Here is a 14101-nt window from a genome sequence, read left to right on the forward strand (position 1 = left end):
CTTTTTCTTCTATTGCCAGGCCACAGTGACTTTCTTTGACACCACGCCAATGGGCCGCATCCTTAATCGCTTCTCCTCAGATCTGTACTGTGTGGATGACAGCCTGCCATTCATTCTCAACATCTTCCTGGCCAACATCTTTGGGCTGCTGGGCATGCTTGTGATGATCACCTATGGCCTGCCTTGGATCGGCCTCGTTCTGCTGCCCCTGGCTGCCATCTACTACTCAATTCAGCGCTATTATCGGCGCACCTCCCGAGAACTCAAACGCCTCTACAGTCTCACCCTGTCCCCCATCTACACTCACTTCTCAGAGACCCTGACAGGCCTCAGCACAATCCGAGCAACCAGGGCCACAGGCAGGTGAGTTTTGCTCTTCAGGCAGGGAAGGTCTAAATATGCACAGAAAGAGCTGACTTGGGGAACTGGTCCTGTGACCGCTGAGAAAAAGAGGTACTGAGAACTGCAATGGATCTCTTCCTGATATTAACCTCTGGGTTGCATCCAGTCTAGGTTTGAGACAGAGAACCAGCTGCGACTTGAACTGAATCAGCGCTGCCGTTTTGCCAGTAACACCGCAATGCAGTGGTTGGACATTCGGCTGCAGATGATTGGAGTTGCTGTAGTTACTGCTATTGCAGGAATCGCCATCATCCAGCACCAGAAAAAAATGGGAAACCCTGGTGAGCCACCTGATTATGACCTCTGAAGGAGGCATCTTCATCTGTGGTCATCTTTTACCATTGACATCTCAGAATGCTTCTTCTTTCCACCACTCTCTGACATGGATCCTGGATATCTGCTTTTGGGAGGACTAGAAAGCAGCTAAATAGTAGTTTGATCCACCCAGGACCTACCTTTATACCAGCATGTACTACGGGTCTCATTTGTCATTTTTTCATACTGTATTTTCATTTTTTATTGATTTTCCAAATTATTACAAATCAAACCAAGTTAATTTAATACAATTTCTTAAAATCAGGTTTCCCACTCCCGTTTCAATCATATGTCCAAGATTTCCCCCATAGCTGCTTCATTTCTTATTTAGTCTCCAGCTGAAACCCTTCACTTCCCATTTAACCATTCTTCCAGTTGCCTGCTTTTTCACCTTCACCTCAATTTCATCTTGTAGATATATCATCCATTTCATGTGTGTAGCCCTTCCAGACCTGGAATGTTGAAAGAGTTTAGTTCTTTCTCTCGTTGTTCAGTTCTTTGCAGTGTTTATCTGAGTGGTACAAGGTCATGTTCTCTTCCATTCTGCTGTTATCAAGCTGACATGCGAACCACAGCCATCAATATCTCACAGAGTGAACTCTCCAGACATCGGCCATTAAATTCACCTCTGGAGTTCTTTCTCGGCACACAATACATAGCAAAATCTTTTCTAAGATTCAGCCTCTCTTCAGCAACAGCTTCAGGTCATTTTTCTTTCCCCCCACTGCATGCATTCTATTTTCCTATCTCTCTCCCCCATCTTTCTCTTTTAAAAAAGAAAGAAGGGGGTGGGGATACTGTAGCCTGCCTAAGTTTACAACCCAGCCCAGTTGAAAGCCAGCTGAACTCCCCTATAGTTTGACAGGGTTCTCTGTTCCCAAAAGCAAGTGAGCTGGTGCAGACATTAAGGGGCAGAGAAAAGAATTGAAAGCCAGTCTTGCATACCCTAAAAATAATTTAGGGTTCCAGTTAGATTTTTAATGTGCAAGAAAAATCCACCCCATCAATTCTTTTGCAAGGGACACCTTAACATGCTGACCTCTCTCTTTCTCCTCTACTTACCCATATTGGAACTGGGCCACTGTTGTTTTCCTTGCTTCAGAGGAGTTGTGCTTTTTGACAAAGCCTTTTTTGTCCCCACAGGTCTTGTGGGCCTGGCCCTTTCCTATGCCCTTTCGGTCACAAACTTGTTGTCTGGACTCATCAACAGCTTCACCCAGACAGAGACCATGATGGTGAGTGTGGAGCGTACCGAGGAATATGCAACAGAGATTCCCGTGGAGCCTCAAGAGGAGCTGCTCCAGGTAAGAGTTCATTGCTGGGTCTCCTGTGAATGATTGGAGGTGCTCTTCCAGAACATCTGATTCCACACAGTCCATAAGCACAGGCTCTTTGGTCTGCATTAGTTCTCCATCTGTTGAGCATTCTTCAGAGGAGGAGGTAGGCATCCTGGAGCGGGTAACTACTGTCAACAAACTTCCTTCCCCTTTTGGTGAGAGAGTTCCCCTCCCATATTTATCCTGCTTCACCAGAACAGCAAGGGTTTTGGGAGTTATCTGGCCTTCAAAGAATTTCCTTCTTCGCTCCTCATTCAGTTTGTCAGCAGGGGTTAAGGCAGAGGAGGAGGAGGAGGAGATATTTTTAAAAGCTCAGCAAAATGGACCAGAAGGGGACAGACCTTCAGCTAATCTGATGCAATGGCAGCTTGTTTTATTGATTTGGATCGGTAAACCTCCCCTAGCTTCCCTGTGGCCAATGGTATGTACAGCAGAGTCCTATTCATGGAATGAAGCCTCTTCCACCATCACTGAAGTCAACAGCAAGCCCAAAAGCTCATCAGACAAGGGTACAGGGAAGCTCAGTCATCTTTCATCTCACTTCTAGACCTGGACCCCAATAGATTCAAAATGACAGCCACTGTCACCTTTGCAACTGGGACAACAGTAAGGATTGTCACATTGGGGCCCTTGGATCTTCTCTGCTCCCACTGCTGATCATGGTGATGGCAAATCAAAAAGGACTTAGGATAAGGAAGTATTGCTGCTGCATTATTGCTTGCACCTTTTTCTCTTTTTTCAAGGTTTCACCTGATTGGCCAAGTCGGGGTCACATAGAGTTCCAGCAAGTAGTGCTGGCCTATCGGCCTGACCTACCCAATGCCTTGGATGGGGTGACTTTCACAATCTACTCTGGGGAGAAAGTGGGGATAGTTGGGCGGACTGGATCTGGCAAGTCCACCCTCTTTCTGGCCCTTTTCCGTATGGTGGAGCTGAAAGCTGGCAGGATCCTCCTGGACAACATTGACAGCCATTCTGTAGGCTTGAAAGCACTGAGGTAGGTCAAGGAGTAAGCCACAATGGCAGCAGCGTCGCTGTTAAAGCAGCTTGAAAAGTCAATTCAATGCGATGCGGAGGGGCTGTCTCAGAATGTCAGGTTCCCATTGGCCCTGTTCGCCTCTAAGCTGTGCAGTTCAGTGAGCCTTCCTCTGTCCTTCCTCTTAGGTCTAAGTTGGCCATAATCCCCCAGGATCCCTTTTTGTTCAGTGGGACAATCCGTGAGAACTTGGACCCTCGGGGGCAACACACAGATGCCGACTTGCTGCAAGTCCTAGAGCAATGCCATCTGCAGGCAGTGATTACAGAGATGGGTGAGTACATTGTTTGGAGGACAGAAATGAACTGCTTGTTATGTTTGTTGGGAGGGAGATATAATAATAATAATAATAATAATAATAATAATAATAATAATAATAATAATAATAATAATAATTTATTTATACCCCGCCCATCTGGCTGGGCTTCCCCAGCCACTCTGGGCAGCTTCCAACAAAATATTAAAATACAGTAATGCATAAAACATTAAAAGCTTCCCTAAACAGGGCTGCCTTCAGATGTATTCTAAATGTCTGGTAGTTGTTGTTCTCTTTGTCATCTGGTGGGAGAGTGTTCCACAGGGCCGGTGCCACTACCGAGAAGGCTCTCTGCCTGGTTCCCTGTAACTTGGCTTCTCACAGTGAGGGAACCGCCAGAAGGCCCTTGGCGCTGGACCTCAGGGTCCGGGTAGAACGATGGGGGAAATATTAAGAACCTAGAAAAGAATCTGCCAAAACCTATTGGTCTTCAATAGTGGTCAGAGTAGTAAGCTGAAGGAAAATTCACTAAACAACTATGGGGTGGAGGTTGCTGGGAACCAGCGGAAGGTGTTGTGATTTTTTTAAAAATAAATAAAAATGGCCTCAATAAAACCCTTAAAAGCAGTTTCCCTCATCTTTGGGTCATTTGAGCCAGCACGGCCAATGGCCAGGGGCGAAAGGGGTTATAAGGCAACTAAGTCGGTCCCCAGGTGTTGTTGGACTACAACTCCCATCATCCCTGAGCTCTGGCCTTGCTAGTGAGGGGTGATGGGAGTTGTAGTTCAACAACATCTGGGGACCCTCAGGTTGAGAAAGGCTGGCACAGAGGGTTTGTGATCTTTGTTTCTTGTTCCAATCTCAGCCCTTCTTGCCTACATTCAGGCCTTTCTCATTCATCTGAACTAGTGTTAAGTAGAGGCAAAGTTTTGAAACTTACATTAACTCCTCCACTCTCTTGCTCCATGCAGGTGGGTTGGATTGTGAGCTGGGGGAGAGAGGAAAGAGTCTCTCCGTAGGACAGAGGCAGCTGGTTTGTTTAGCAAGGGCTCTCTTGACCCAGGCCAAGGTGAGTGATGTCTTCTCAAAGTGGGTTCCACAAAGATGCCTGATATTTTTTGTTTGTTTGGGACAACTGTGGGGAAGGATCATACTGCAAGACTTGGAAGGTGTGAGGAGGATGTATTAGCTCAATAACAAAAAGGGGGAAAGCTGGATAAAAAAATGGAGCATTCTCCCTGTGAGGAAAGGTGACAATGTTCGGGTCTTCTGAACTGAGAAAAAAAGTGACTAAGGGGGAACACTATGGAGGACCATAAAAGTATGTACAGTGGTACCTTGGTTCCCAAACGGCTTAGTTGTCAAACAAATCGGCTCCCAAACTCCGCAAACCTGGAAGTAAGTGTTCAGGTTTGCAAACGTTTTCCGACGCAGCTTCCACTTGAGTGCAGGAAGCTCCTGCAGCCAATCAGAAGCCACGCCTTGCTTTTCGAACTGTTTCGGGAGTCGAACAGACTCCCGGAAAGTATTAAGTTTGAGAACCAAGGTACCACTGTATGGTTTGGGGAAGTGGATAGAGAGAAAGGTTAGGCTTTTTCTTAAAACTCTAGAACTCAGAGTCACCTATTGAGATAGACAGACAAAAGACCATATTTCTCCACACTGTACAAAATTAGTTTATGGAATTTGCTACCACAATATGTGGTGGTGGCCCCCAGGATAGCTGGCTACAAAACTCATTCCCCAAATGTTTATTGAAGCAGTGAGAGGGTGCTCACACTGTGCTGAAAAAAGCAATTTTATTCAGTTTAGACAAATCAATGTAGGACAGGACAGTTAGTGACTAACAATTTATTAACTAAATCACACCTCCTGGTTCAGAGGCAGTGTTTTATTTCTTTAATTAAAAGCATTTCTAAATTGCTTAATATTTTTAGAAACTAAAGAAGCACTGTCATACTTCTAGGAGTACAAAGGTACAAAACCAGAGCAATATAATGACGCAGAGCTAAAAATGCTATACAAACATACCAATGGTATAGCATTCAGCCTTATGGATCAGGAAAATCTTGTGCAAAAAGATACAGCATTACAGAGTCTAGGGGCAACAGTGGACAATGTCCTTTTTCAGTATAACACTGAATACCAGTTGCTGGGGGCCAAGAAACACTGGAAAGGCCTCTTGCTTTCATGCCCTGTTTGTGGGCTTCCCAGCATGGCTCTCGAGTTCTTACAACGGTTAGATTCCACAGTGCCTGATTAAATTAAATGCGTTGTATTAATAAGCAGGACCAAGAGTTGTGTTCATCAGCGACACTCTTCTAAGTGTTTTCATTTTGTCTCATTGACAGGTTCTGTGCATTGATGAAGCCACAGCAAGTGTGGATCAGAAGACAGACAGATTACTCCAACAGACCATCCGCCAGCGATTCGCAGACAAAACTGTACTGACTATAGCTCACAGGTGCCTTTTTGTTTCTCATTTAGCCTGTTCTCCAGCTTTCAAGCAGCAACGCTCAGGGATCACAGAATCACCTTGCCTCAACTTTATTTACCTAATGCACTTTTGCTTGCACACCCAGCTCTCTGAACAGATGATAACTATCCACAGTGGGTGGCAGATGCAGGGATGTCACAACCACATGCCTTTTGATTTACAAATCTGAAGTGCTTCAGGAAGTATTAATTAGTATCAGTGCTTGGATTATGGGAGGAAAGAGAGCGTTGGTGGCAGAAAACTCACTCCGAATCTGACCGGACACAGGTTAGAGCTCAACGTCGAGCCTACCAAGTGGCGATAGCGACGGTGAAGAAGACTTTCTTCACCGCCTCTATTGCATCTGCAGAAAATAGTAGCAGGAGACTCTTTCAGGTGGTTCGCAATTTAACGGAACCACCTTTACCACCGGGACCTTGTAAAGACCCCAAGATCTCCTGCAATGATTTTGCTAAGTTTTTTGCAGATAAAATCACTCATATTCGGAAGGAGCTAGACACCACCGTGGGAGCAGGGCCGGGGCGGGAGAGTGCCAGAGCTCTGTCTGGTCAAGTTGCATGGAATCAATTTCAATCCGTTACCCCCGAGGATGTGGACAGGCTGCTTGGACGCGTGAAACCAACCACCTGTCTCTTTGATCCTTACCCATCCTGGCTAATAAAAGCAAGCCGGGAAGGGCTGGGCGATGGGCTCTGCGGGGTGGTGAATGCTTCCCTCTGTGAGGGAACATTCCCAGATCCGCTGAAAGAGGCGGTCATTAAACCGCTTCTTAAAAAAACATCTTTAGACCCGGCCAGTATGGCCAACTATCGCCCAGTCTCAAATCTTCCATTCTTGGGCAAGGTGATTGAGCGCGTGGTTGCTGAACAACTCCAGGCACGCGTGGAGGATGCGGACCATTTGGATCCCTTCCAATCGGGATTCAGGCCTCACCATGGGACTGAAACTGCCTTGGTCGCGCTGGTTGATGACCTCCGGCGAGCTAGGGACAAAGGTGAGAGTTGTTTCCTGGTTCTGCTGGATCTCTCAGCGGCCTTTGATACAATCGACCATAACATCCTTCTGGACCGTCTAGAGGGGCTGGGAGCTGGGGGCACTGTTATACAGTGGTTTCGCTCCTTCCTCCTGGGCCGTGTTCAGAAAGTGGTGGTGGGGGATGAGTGTTCAGACCCCTGGGCCCTCACTTGTGGGGGTGCCTCAGGGTTCCGTCCTCTCCCCCATGCTATTTAACATCTATATGAAGCCGCTGGGAGAGATCATCAGGGGGTTTGGACTGGGTGTCCATCAATATGCAGATGATACCCAGCTCTACCTCTCTTTCAAATCAGAACCAGTGAAGGCGGTGAAGGTCCTGTGTGAGTGCCTGGAGGCGGTTGGAGGATGGATGGCGGCTAATGGATTGAAGTTGAATCCTGACAAGACAGAAGTACTGTTTTTGGGGGACAGGGGGCGGGCTGGTGTGGAGGACTCCCTGGTCCTGAATAGGGTAACTGTGCCCCTGAAGGACCAGGTGCGCAGCCTGGGAGTCATTTTGGACTCACAGCTGTCCATGGAGGCGCAGGTCAATTCTGTATCCAGGGCAGCTGTCTACCAACTCCACCTGGTACGCAGGCTGAGACCCTACCTGCCCGCGGACTGTCTCGCCAGAGTGGTGCATGCTCTAGTTATCTCCCGCTTGGACTACTGCAATGCGCTCTACGTGGGGCTACCTTTGAAGGTGACTCGGAAACTACAACTAATCCAGAATGCGGCAGCTAGACTGGTGACTGGGGGCGGCCGCCGAGACCACATAACACCGGTCTTGAAAGACCTACATTGGCTCCCAGTACGTTTCCGAGCACTCCACACACGGCTGAGAGTCCAGCTTACGAATTGAGAACAGGTGACAGAACATTCTCTGTCCAGGACTGCCAAGGGCTGCAGTTGGATCGCTCTGACACATAACGGCATCAAGGAAGAACCCTGTGTGAATGCTGGAGAGCTTGCTACAAGGCCATGTGGGCAGTATAAGGCAGCTGACCATTTAACACTGTGTCTTTTCCCTTACTAAGATGAAAAGCAGAGGGGCTCCGCTTCTCCTGCCGCTTCGCTGAAGGGGGCGCTGCGCAGAGAGGGAGAGAATGCTTTTTTCTTGTTCTCTCCCTCTCTGCGCAGCGCCCCCTTCAGCGAAGCGGCAGGAGAAGCGGAGCCCCTTCCATTTCTTCTCCCGCTTTGCTGAAGGGGCGCTGCGCAGCACCTCTCCAGCGAAGCAAAGCCAGGAGAGCAAGAGGGATCAGTGCGCACTGACCCCTCTCGCTCTCCAGGCTTTGCATTGCTGAATCCATGGAGCCTGCATTTGCTCCATAAGACGCACACACATTTCCCCTTAATTTTTGGAGGGGGAAAAGTGCGTCTTATAGAGCGAAAAATATGGTATGTCCCACTGTTAGGTAGCTTGAATCCCATTTCATGCAGCAACTGACTTCATAGTAGTCAAAGATAATTATCACTTAACATGGCTATCGTATTATTTACCTGAAGCGTTTTCCTGTTATTTAGCTGACAGGGCTCCCAGAGTGACTTACAGCAATCACTTGTAAGACAGCAAACGGTGGTGTGTATACAACCTGACCTCTTCTGTACGAATGTTGCAAAATACAGTGGTGCCTCGCAAGACGAAATTAATTCGTTCCGCGAGTTTTGCCGTCTAGCGAATTTTTCGTCTTGCGAAGCACGGTTTTAACGGTTTAACAAAGTCGCAAGACGTTTTCGTCTTGCGAAGCAAGCCCATAGGGAAATTCGTCTTGCGAGGCAAATCGAAAACGGAAAAACCTTTCGTCTAGCGAGTTTTTTGTCTTGCGAGGCATTCGTCTTGCGAGGTACCACTGTACCCAGAAGAGCAGCTCTGCTTTTCATCTTAGTAAGAGGCTGCACAGGGTTGCATGCTATATCTTGCAGGCCTTCAATTATATTATCAGTGAGTAACAAATAAGAAACGTGAGGCTTAGGTCTAGTTCTTACACACAACAAACAAACAAGCTAGCAAAGCTGTTTCAAAATTGCTTTGTTATTCACATGCTTGAAGGCTTCTGCATCCAAAAAAAATAAATAAACTCGTTGATACCTGAGAGATGCACAGAGCCACACAGTTGCAAGGGACCTCAACAGTCAGAAAGTCAAGGCAGAGAATATCACTTCTACAGCATCCCTCATAGGAAGAGGCTGGATGGCCACCAAACAGCTGTTAGGTGCCTATAGATTTACAGCAGTAGCTGAAAGGGAGTACTCTTTTACCCACTTTGAGGTACTGTGATAAAAGAGAGGGCAGCACTTTTCAGTTCTCTGCTCTTTCCAAAATAAGAGCTTACCCTGCTGCTGTGTTTATTTCAGGTTGAACACTATCCTGGACTCAGACCGAGTGCTGGTGATGCATGCTGGGAAGGTGGCAGAGCTTGATTCCCCTGCTGTTCTCAGCCAGAAGCCAGACTCCCTGTTTCAGCATCTTCTGCACAGTGGGCAGCAGTGACCTCCCTGCAGAGACACAAACACTGGACAATTGGTACCTCACGACTGGGAATGTTCCCCTCTGCAATGTGGGACCCTTTCCTGATATCTGCAGCTTAACGAAAGATGCACTCCACACACAGCTGAGAGTCCAGCTTACGAATTGAGAACAGGTGACAGAACATTCTCTGTCCAGGACTGCCAAGGGCTGCAGTTGGATCGCTCTGACACATATCGGCATCAAGGAAGAACCCTGTGTGAATGCTGGAGAGCTTGCTACAAGGCCATGTGGGCAGTATAAGGCAGCTGAGCATTTAACACTGTGTCCTTTCCCTGTCCTGACTTTATTCAAGATGTCCCCACCCTGTCCCAAGTGGCGTGGCCTACCTTGGTCATAGAACCTGCTTGGCCAGCCACTTCGGCAACTGAATTGCCAGGGTTAGCAGCAAGTCCCATGGCGACAGTCTGGCATCCTCACACATTGTTTGCAGTATTCCTCTTCCCAGCCTGTGTCACACCTACAAAAAGAATACAGGAGGGTCAGAAGAAGAAAACAACAATATCACAAGTAACAAAAATAGGAAAAGGGGTAGGCAGTGCCATAGGGCATTAGCTTTGCACTAACAGTCAGTCTCAATTCTTGACGATGCTGGGAGCGAAGGGAGTTTCTCTTGCATAATGTAGACAAGCGCCTCTCATAAGAATGCTAGAGTTCTTGCAGAAAGCAACAGCAGGCAGCTGAGAAGCGTTTAAGTGGGTGGAGCCAAGCATGGGGCAAAAGGGAGCTGTGGGGAAGAGGCAGAATTTGGGGTGGGGCTTTTGCGCATCAATCAACCAGGAATGCCTGTCTAATTCTTGTCTGGGGACAGTGAGAAAGGCATCTCCATTGAATAGATATGTGGATAGAAGCACAGCAGGGTTTGGGGGGGGGTACAGGGAAGCATAGCCCTGTTGTTTTTAAATAAAAATAATAATTTTGAATGAACCTCTTCAAAGGAAGTACAAACTCAATAAACAATATTCAAAACTTGGGTTACAATTTCCACGTCTCTCCTTCATGCAGCAGTACATAAAGTCAACCATACCAAATTCTACTGCAGTCTGTTCCTGTTGTCATCAGGTGTGGAAATCTCTAAAGAGAAGGAAAAAACAGCCCTTATCCTCCAAATCTGCAATCTCTGTTAGTGTTCCTGTATGAAACAAAGGGAGACCATTTCCCTAGGAAGGTGTCTTCTTGTGTTTTATTCTTAGCCAACCTAAACTTGGTACATAAGCATTTCAGAGCTCTGGTACTTTTTTCAGTATGGAAGCAATGATGTCATTTGACAGAAACTCCTTGTTCCAACAAGTGAATGACATGATAACAAGGTTTTCTGGGGGGTTTTTTATATAAAAAAAGTTAGATCAGCATAGAAGCCACAAAGAGGAAAACAATCAAAAGAGGCTGGGTACTCTCTCCCCTCCTTTTTATGGGGTTCCTATTTCCCATTAACAATTGAAATTAAACTGTGATTGATGCAAATGATGTCTTTCTCCACTTTCCCAGATGAAAAGAGGCATGCTCTCTTCCACCAGCTGCAGAATGGCTGTATATACCACTAAAACACCTGCTAACTGCTTTGTTTGACCCTGACACACACCTCAGAAACCCCTGCCCTTTGAGTAAACTGATGGGTTCTGAACAACATCCTAAGGCAATAGTAGGCATATGTCAAACCCCAAACACAGCAACCAGCACTGGCATGTGGTGGTGTTGGAATGCTGTACATGCAATATTATGCCATATTATTTGGCTGATTTTTGACACTTAATCAGCCATGCAAACATGATCTTGGTAACTCATTTGAAATCGAAATATGCCAGTGTCTTATCAAACTGTATCCCTGTCCTTTGGAACTTGTCAGAGGGATAGTATAAGTGGCTAAGGGCACTATCTAACACAATAATGGAAGGAAAGGGCTTTTGGAAGTTTGTGCCCAATAATCAGTTGGCTTACTGCCCAGTCAGAAGTTCAGCAAAACGATTAAAATTCCTGCAGCAGACAAACTCTATCGGAGGTTGTTTTAATTAGTAAGTACAAATGCACACACTCGATACAGTTGCTTCAAGAAGGGTTCTCTCTCTGAGCCTTGAGAGGGTTTTCAGTCTTTGCTTCAAGTTCTCAGCAGGTCGAAAGTCCAAAGTTGCCAAAATCCTGCAACTTCAGTCTTCTGTTTCTTCTTTGCAAGTCTTTACAACTCTCCCCAACAATCCTTCACCATTCTCCGCCACCACCACGAAATTCTGTAATGACAACTTCTGATATAGACCAGAACTGCATGCCTGTATGCACAGCGACAGAGATCAGACAATTACGAGTAATCTGGGGGGCAGGGGATCCTTTTCTACCAACTCATGGAGAATTAACTCATGACTTAAAAAGGTCCACCTGACCCACCATCATACAAAGGACAAAATACATGACTTGGCTAGCAACTTGAGGTGGTGACCTTCTGTAAGCGCTATAAATATGCAAAGTTTTCAGATATACGGACTCCATATGAGGATCTATTTGCTTGAATGAATGGACCTGGGATTGATCTGGATGACCAGATGTCCCCCCTCCATCAAAAAACTACACACAGAAAGTAGGGTTTTGTTTTATTATGGTTTATTACATCTTGTCTGATTGCATTCCCCATTTCCCTTAAAAATATAATATTTATACGACTACAAATAAAAGGGCAGGAAGCTGAGATTCAAAAGGCCCCCAGACCAAGCAGAAACCCTGCTACAAAGTTTAAGAGCTAAGCAGAAGAAGCAAAAATGGGAAATGAGCTTTAGCACAGAGGTGTGGTCTCTCTCTGATTCCTTCACTCCATGATACCCTTTGCTTTATGACTGCCTATTTCTCTCTCTCTCTCTCTCCATTTCTTTCCATCCTATTTCCCAACTAAAATTGTGCTGCATGTGGCTGGGGTCCAACCCTTTGTACTACGTCTTCTGTACACCACTTAGAGGTGACGGCAGATTAAGTGGTATATAAATTGTCAAAATAAAATACAGTTTTGTATTGATGAATGACAGTTTGGGGGTAGAAACCTGCAGAAAGCTTTCCACTGCTTTAGGGCAGGGGTTGGCAAGGTTTACCTCGCCTGGGCTGGTTCACTCCAGCGAAGATCCCTCCGCGCCCACGATTTCCAGTGTCTGCACAGGTGCAATTTCCAGCATCGGTGCAGACACTATTTTTGGCGTCTGCGTAGACACGATTTCCGGCGCCATGGAAGCGTGTCCCCGCGCCACGCTGCTTTAGTGCAGCACGCAGGGACTCGCCAAGTGGGCGGCTTAGTTCAGGGGCAGCTCATGGGCCAGTTAAACAACCCCTGTGGGCCACTTGTGGCCCATGGGCCTTAGGTTGCCAACCCCACAAACATTCCATCAACTTGTATTTGGACATATGCCGAACACCATTGTATTACAAAGAGTTGCATGTGATGCTCTGCAAATTTTCCCTTTGAATGTCCTCAGAGGTGCACAGGCCTGGACCTAGCACTTGCAATAAGTTACACTAGCACAGCTTTGTAGAGATCCATAAGAGTTAATCACTGCTTGCTAGAATCAGCACTTATTCTAGAAAGCCTATCTGACCAACAGTGTGGGAGATATGGGACCATGTGTCCTTTGGAGGCCTGGCAAGCTGGATCCCCACACATTAACTCAGTGCTGAATAGAGTAGCAGGTGAAGATCTTCACCATCACATCCCTTTATAGTCCACCATTTGTTCTGACTGTTCTGACCTTGCAGACAAGGTCATGGGAAGATGACATCAAGCACAGGTTACCAAGCGTCACCGGCATTCCCAGATATTTTCCAACGTGCAAGCCCAGTTATGGGCAGTAGGAATCTCAGTGCAGATCTATAAGGATTCAACCCATTTTTTGCCCAAAAAGGGAAAGTGATTCTCCAACCATAGATGGAGCTGTAAGATGTTTGTTTCCTCTTGCTTTGTTCCTTATTTAACTCAGCCTGTAAATAAAGCCTGTTAAAGAGCGACTTTAGTGGTCATCATTGTCCATCTTTGGCAGAACACAGCACAAGCATTTCTGTTTGCCTGACAGAAAGAGCTGCCCCTCCCTTCCTGTGTGCTGTTCTGGGAGTTTCCTTAACTCTCCCCACCTCCAAGTCAATTGGGGGGGGCAAGGGAAGGCAGGGGAACTTGTTGCACCAGCTGGAACCTTGCACTGTCTCCTGCTAGCTACATAGTTGAATTAGAACTACATGGTTGAATGTCCTCCTCAAAGGGGTCCATTCTTCTGCCGTAGGACTATAGCTTTGTCAGTCTTCCTGAATCTCACAGTTGTTGCACGGATCGCTGCCCTCCAGAAAAACAGTTCAGCCTGCTTCAGAACTGAGCCAGACTTGGCTTGACTAGTTTGCTTCCATTCTGTTCCATGGCTCTCCTGTAGGCCCTATGTTCACAGCAAAACTTATTCCCCCCAAATGTGAACTGAACAACTCAGCACCTCCCAAAACAAGTTAACACCATGGGTGGACAAACAACCATTGGCCAAGTGCAGAAACCTACCCAAAATTTTGGAGCTGAATTGCTACTAGATTGGTACACCATTCCAGCCTCATAAAGATTCAGAAAGTGTGTATCAGACTCAAAGTCTACAGTAATTTTGCAACATCCTTCCATTATCTTTTGCCTCTATTGATTAACTAAAAGTCAAACACCTCTGGGCATATCTCCTTCCAAAGCGCACTCATCTAGCAAGAATTGGATTCAGCAGCA

General features: G+C 46.5%; 2 protein-coding genes across 18 annotated transcripts in view; one reads left to right on the top strand and one right to left on the bottom strand.

Annotated features, from left to right (window-relative positions):
• The window catches only part of ABCC10 (ATP binding cassette subfamily C member 10), a 27724-nt gene extending 17367 nt beyond the window's left edge, over nucleotides 1–10357 (top strand). For 9 of the 17 annotated variants that reach the window (XM_083497074.1, XM_083497073.1, XM_083497069.1 and 6 more), the window contains exons 15-21: nucleotides 20–363; nucleotides 514–683; nucleotides 1861–2021; nucleotides 2798–3051; nucleotides 3219–3364; nucleotides 4318–4415; nucleotides 5698–6066. In XM_083497074.1, coding sequence (XP_083353200.1) covers nucleotides 20–363; nucleotides 514–683; nucleotides 1861–2021; nucleotides 2798–3051; nucleotides 3219–3364; nucleotides 4318–4415; nucleotides 5698–6012 — 1488 coding nt within the window. In that variant the 3' untranslated portion in view covers nucleotides 6013–6066. Of the gene's footprint in view, nucleotides 1–19; nucleotides 364–513; nucleotides 684–1860; nucleotides 2713–2797; nucleotides 3052–3218; nucleotides 3365–4317; nucleotides 4416–5697; nucleotides 6067–9212 lie in introns of those variants that run through there. The other 8 variants (XM_083497065.1, XM_083497066.1, XM_083497063.1 and 5 more) reach the window with 2 other exon arrangements.
• LOC310704079 (zinc finger protein 318-like) overlaps nucleotides 1–14101 on the bottom strand; it is a 44314-nt gene that overhangs the window by 8811 nt on the left and 21402 nt on the right. The window contains exons 7-9 of the transcript XR_014524556.1: nucleotides 10412–10458; nucleotides 9714–9844; nucleotides 9191–9353 (exon numbers count right to left, since the gene is read on the bottom strand). The gene's annotated coding sequence lies outside the window, so the exon portion shown is untranslated. The remainder of the gene's footprint in view (nucleotides 1–9190; nucleotides 9354–9713; nucleotides 9845–10411; nucleotides 10459–14101) is intronic.

Source organism: Podarcis liolepis (assembly GCF_965112155.1).
Source record: "Podarcis liolepis genome assembly, chromosome: 3".
Taxonomy (NCBI): Eukaryota; Metazoa; Chordata; class Lepidosauria; order Squamata; family Lacertidae; genus Podarcis; species Podarcis liolepis.